Source organism: Heliconius melpomene, chromosome 20 (assembly GCF_056956725.1).
Source record: "Heliconius melpomene rosina isolate 202511_hmr_F chromosome 20, ASM5695672v1, whole genome shotgun sequence".
NCBI classification, from domain to species: domain Eukaryota; kingdom Metazoa; phylum Arthropoda; class Insecta; order Lepidoptera; family Nymphalidae; genus Heliconius; species Heliconius melpomene.
Window position 1 is genome coordinate 2,986,022 of NC_140408.1, and position 3,560 is coordinate 2,989,581.

The 3,560-nt window shown below is 29.5% G+C and overlaps 2 protein-coding genes across 2 annotated transcripts; one reads left to right on the forward strand and one right to left on the reverse strand.

Annotated features, from left to right (window-relative positions):
- Positions 1 to 197: 197 nt before the first annotated feature.
- On the forward strand, positions 198 to 2,023 carry LOC146527546 (neuferricin homolog). The gene is made up of 4 exons (XM_085204459.1): positions 198 to 610; positions 708 to 851; positions 1,062 to 1,248; positions 1,738 to 2,023. Exons 1-4 carry the CDS (start codon positions 355 to 357, stop codon positions 1,901 to 1,903), a joined length of 753 nt encoding a protein of 250 aa, XP_085060585.1. The 5' UTR covers positions 198 to 354; the 3' UTR covers positions 1,904 to 2,023.
- Positions 2,011 to 3,056, reverse strand: tant (tantalus). The gene is made up of 2 exons (XM_085204461.1): positions 2,856 to 3,056; positions 2,011 to 2,765 (listed from the first exon to the last, which is right to left on the reverse strand). Exons 1-2 carry the CDS (start codon positions 2,867 to 2,869, stop codon positions 2,228 to 2,230), a joined length of 552 nt encoding a protein of 183 aa, XP_085060587.1. The 5' UTR covers positions 2,870 to 3,056; the 3' UTR covers positions 2,011 to 2,227.
- Between the last annotated feature and the right edge of the window lie 504 nt (positions 3,057 to 3,560).

Consider the following 3,560-nt stretch of genomic DNA (forward strand, 5'->3'; position numbering starts at 1 on the left):
AGAAATCTGTCAGACTGTCACCCACCTGGTTTACAAAACTATATATATAATCTACTTTTATCTAACCAGATGACAGATTTATTGTTACATGTTACTTAACAAGTGCAATTATTAGCAGAATAATTGCAACAATTTAAAAAAAGAAATGTTTAATTAAAATGGTGGGAGAAATATTGTTCATCGCTCTGTACTTCTGAAGTTCTGAAATCTGTAAACTTTCACTTGTAAACAAATTGTAGACGTCATCTGTCAAACACTTGAATGCATAAATTTGAAAGCTTACGTATATAATATACACGAAAAACTTTTCCTTTAATAAAATTCATTTTTATAACTTGTGCTGAGATCATTAGCATGTCTATCGCATTAGGGATAAAAATCAAATATTTCCTACTAGCCGCTTTGGCCTTGGCAATAGGGATTATTTTACAAAAATATTTTAGTAATTATAACATATTTCCAAAAGTTAAAATACACAAAAAAGGAATTTATTTTTCCGAAGACTTAGTTACAGAGGGAAAACTTTATTTAGCAGTTCTTGGAAGCATATACGACGTTACTGAAGGAATGAAGCACTATGGAAAGGGTTCACCTTATAATTATTTTATAGGTATACAATATATTTGTTACATCTTAAAAGTTATTTAATTACGCCATTTAATTGATTAACTCCTAAACAGTTTTAATAAAATTGTATTTTATTTTAGGAAAAGATGGCTCAAGGGCATTAGTAACAGGAAATTTCAATGATGAAAGTAACAATAAAGACCATGTATTAGACCTTTCTTGTAGTGAACTGTTGACAATCTTAAAATGGAGAAATACTTTTAAAGGAAAATATAGTTATGTAGGTTGGTCCCATATACATTTTTTCAGCTTCAAGGTTTTATTCTGCTCATATAGTGGGGATTGAAGTAACAAGTAAGGATGCTGTCCAATGCTGTCACATTTAAAGCGATATACAATTACAGCCTCAATAATTTTAACAATTACATACAAGTATTTAGATACATTTTTTTATTTTATTTTAGAAACTGTACATTTTTAGAGATATTTTTCAGGTTCATTAGTCGGTAGATATTATGATGAAAATGGAGATGAAAGATCATACATGATTGAATTTAAAAAAAGAATAAAACAATGCAAATTAGAAAAGGAAAATGCTAAGAAGCAAGATCAATTATATCCACCTTGTAATATAGCTTGGAGCGAGGATGATGGCACTCGAGTATGGTGCACAAAGACAAGGTATTAATCCACTTTAAAACTCTAAAGAATTTTATTTAAGTGTGATTTTTATTCTGTAGCTTGACACCTTTTCCCATTTAGCAAGGTAGGCAGAGAAAACTTAGTATTAAAACACTTATATTTTTTGGCTTCACACTTTACTGTATCCCACACAGCAGGGAATGTGGAGGGTACCTGGGAACCTAGTGCTAATACGGAGTGTATTAGCAATTGAACCAAGAACCTGTCACATTTAAAGTTACACACTTGTGTGCAACTTTAATGTGACAAGTTATTGCCTCCTGCGCCACAACTGGTGGTCAGGTGCTCCTTTCTCATTCCATCTACAATTCTCCCTTTGTCTTGAGAGAAACTGCACTACAGAATAAAGTTTTTAAATTAACTCATTCCCTCAAGTAGGAATCAATTCCTACCCACAATCACTATGCCCATAGTGAAATGTATGTCTTCATGTTTTTTTATTACTTTGTTTTATTTTAATATCTGCAGTGGAGGTATTGACAGAAGCTGGGCAGGAGTACCGCGTCAACTGTATGCAGCAGGTGAAAAGACAACTAGCTGTGTTTGTGTGAATCTCAATGATAAAGTTACAAATATGTTTAAGGAGTACCCTGGATGTCATAGAACATCAACTGAGTGTAAAGTAAAAGATTAAGATTTCATTACTTTAATAACATTTTGTCATGTGACCTGAAATATTTATATTTTTAAAAGATTATTTATTTTAAGATATATTGTCATTCCAGAATAAAGTATTTTAAGTAATAAAGTCAAATTTATTTATTATTTTATTCCTACATACGGGATTGGAAAACAACTTTTTTACATAAAGATAATAATATAATTACTATAGTTCATTCATTTTCAATTATTTATAGATTTATCACAAACATACAAATACTTAATAAATGTCAGAGCAGTCTTAAAACAAACAACTAATTTATTTTACACTGAGGGAATTGATATACCACAGGTAATATCATACTATATTATTAACAGTAGTGCTTTCTTCTGGAACCACTTCATCTAATTCCAAGCATTCAATAGTTTTAAGAAAAACATTCATGGGAATTTTTTTTCTGTTCAAAAATGATTTGTTTCCAAGAAGTTTTTTAATTTTTGCTCTACGTTTTTTAATTTTTTCTTTTGTATATTGGTTTCCTATTTGGAATGTAAGCAGTCTTTTAATTTTTCTTCCACCAATATAGTTATTGGTATCTGGACTATTAGCTTTAGGCTCTTCGTATATTGTTTCTAATGTTTGAGATAGTGTTTTAATTTTTTTATTTAAATATAAAGCTTCAATTTGCTTAGGATTTGCATTTTCTGTTATGGTATGTTTACGAGGCTTCATACTAACTCTACGATTAGAAGATTTGGCCGGTTCTGGGGTTAAACATTTTCGTTTTCTTAATACTCGTGAGTTACTTTGTTCAGATTTAAGGCTATCAGAGCAAGCGTCGCCGATCTCCATTAAATCAAGATGAGCCATTTTAGTAGGCAACTCGTTTTCTAATCTGTAAAGACCGGATTCTTATTATAAAAAGAAACAAGGCGACTTCTACCCGTGTAGTACTTGGTACTTGACAAATATTCAAAATACGAACCTAGACGAATCCATTTCTTTTACTTCGTGGCTCGATTCATATTGTTTTATACATGTATTCCACTACGAACCATTGACTTAGTTAATGCATAATATTTGCAGCTGCTGAACGCCGTTAAGTTTATAAAATCAGCTTGACAAATCGATGCGATATTGACATTTTAGCTTGTACATGTACATATTTCTGATAACGTCTACAAATGAGTGTGCATAGATAATCAAGATCACTTATATATTTATTAAAATTATATAAAAGATACTAAACTACGGAAAATCCAGACACTTTTGCATAAAATATGTATGTTATCTTATTAATAAATTGTAGTAATTCAAAAATAATATAAATGAAATTGTCCAGTTTATATTAAAACAGAATCTAATTTGTAATCATAGTAATATTACTGTTGGAAAAATTTAACTAAATTTCAATATAGTTTGATTTTGTTTTCGGATTTTTCATTGCAATTACGTACTTTATTTTGCTTATATATAGTATTGTACTTTAATTAGCTTCTTACTACAGTTTAAAGAAATCGTGAAGTTTTTTTAATTGCCTAATTTTGCGATGAATCGTGACTTCTTAAAGTGAAATAATAATTAATACATTAAGTAAGACTAGCAATAAATTTCTAATAATTTCTCAATTATGAAAATTATATCATTTTGCACTACGCACTAGAAATATGTTTTAAAAATAAAACATCAA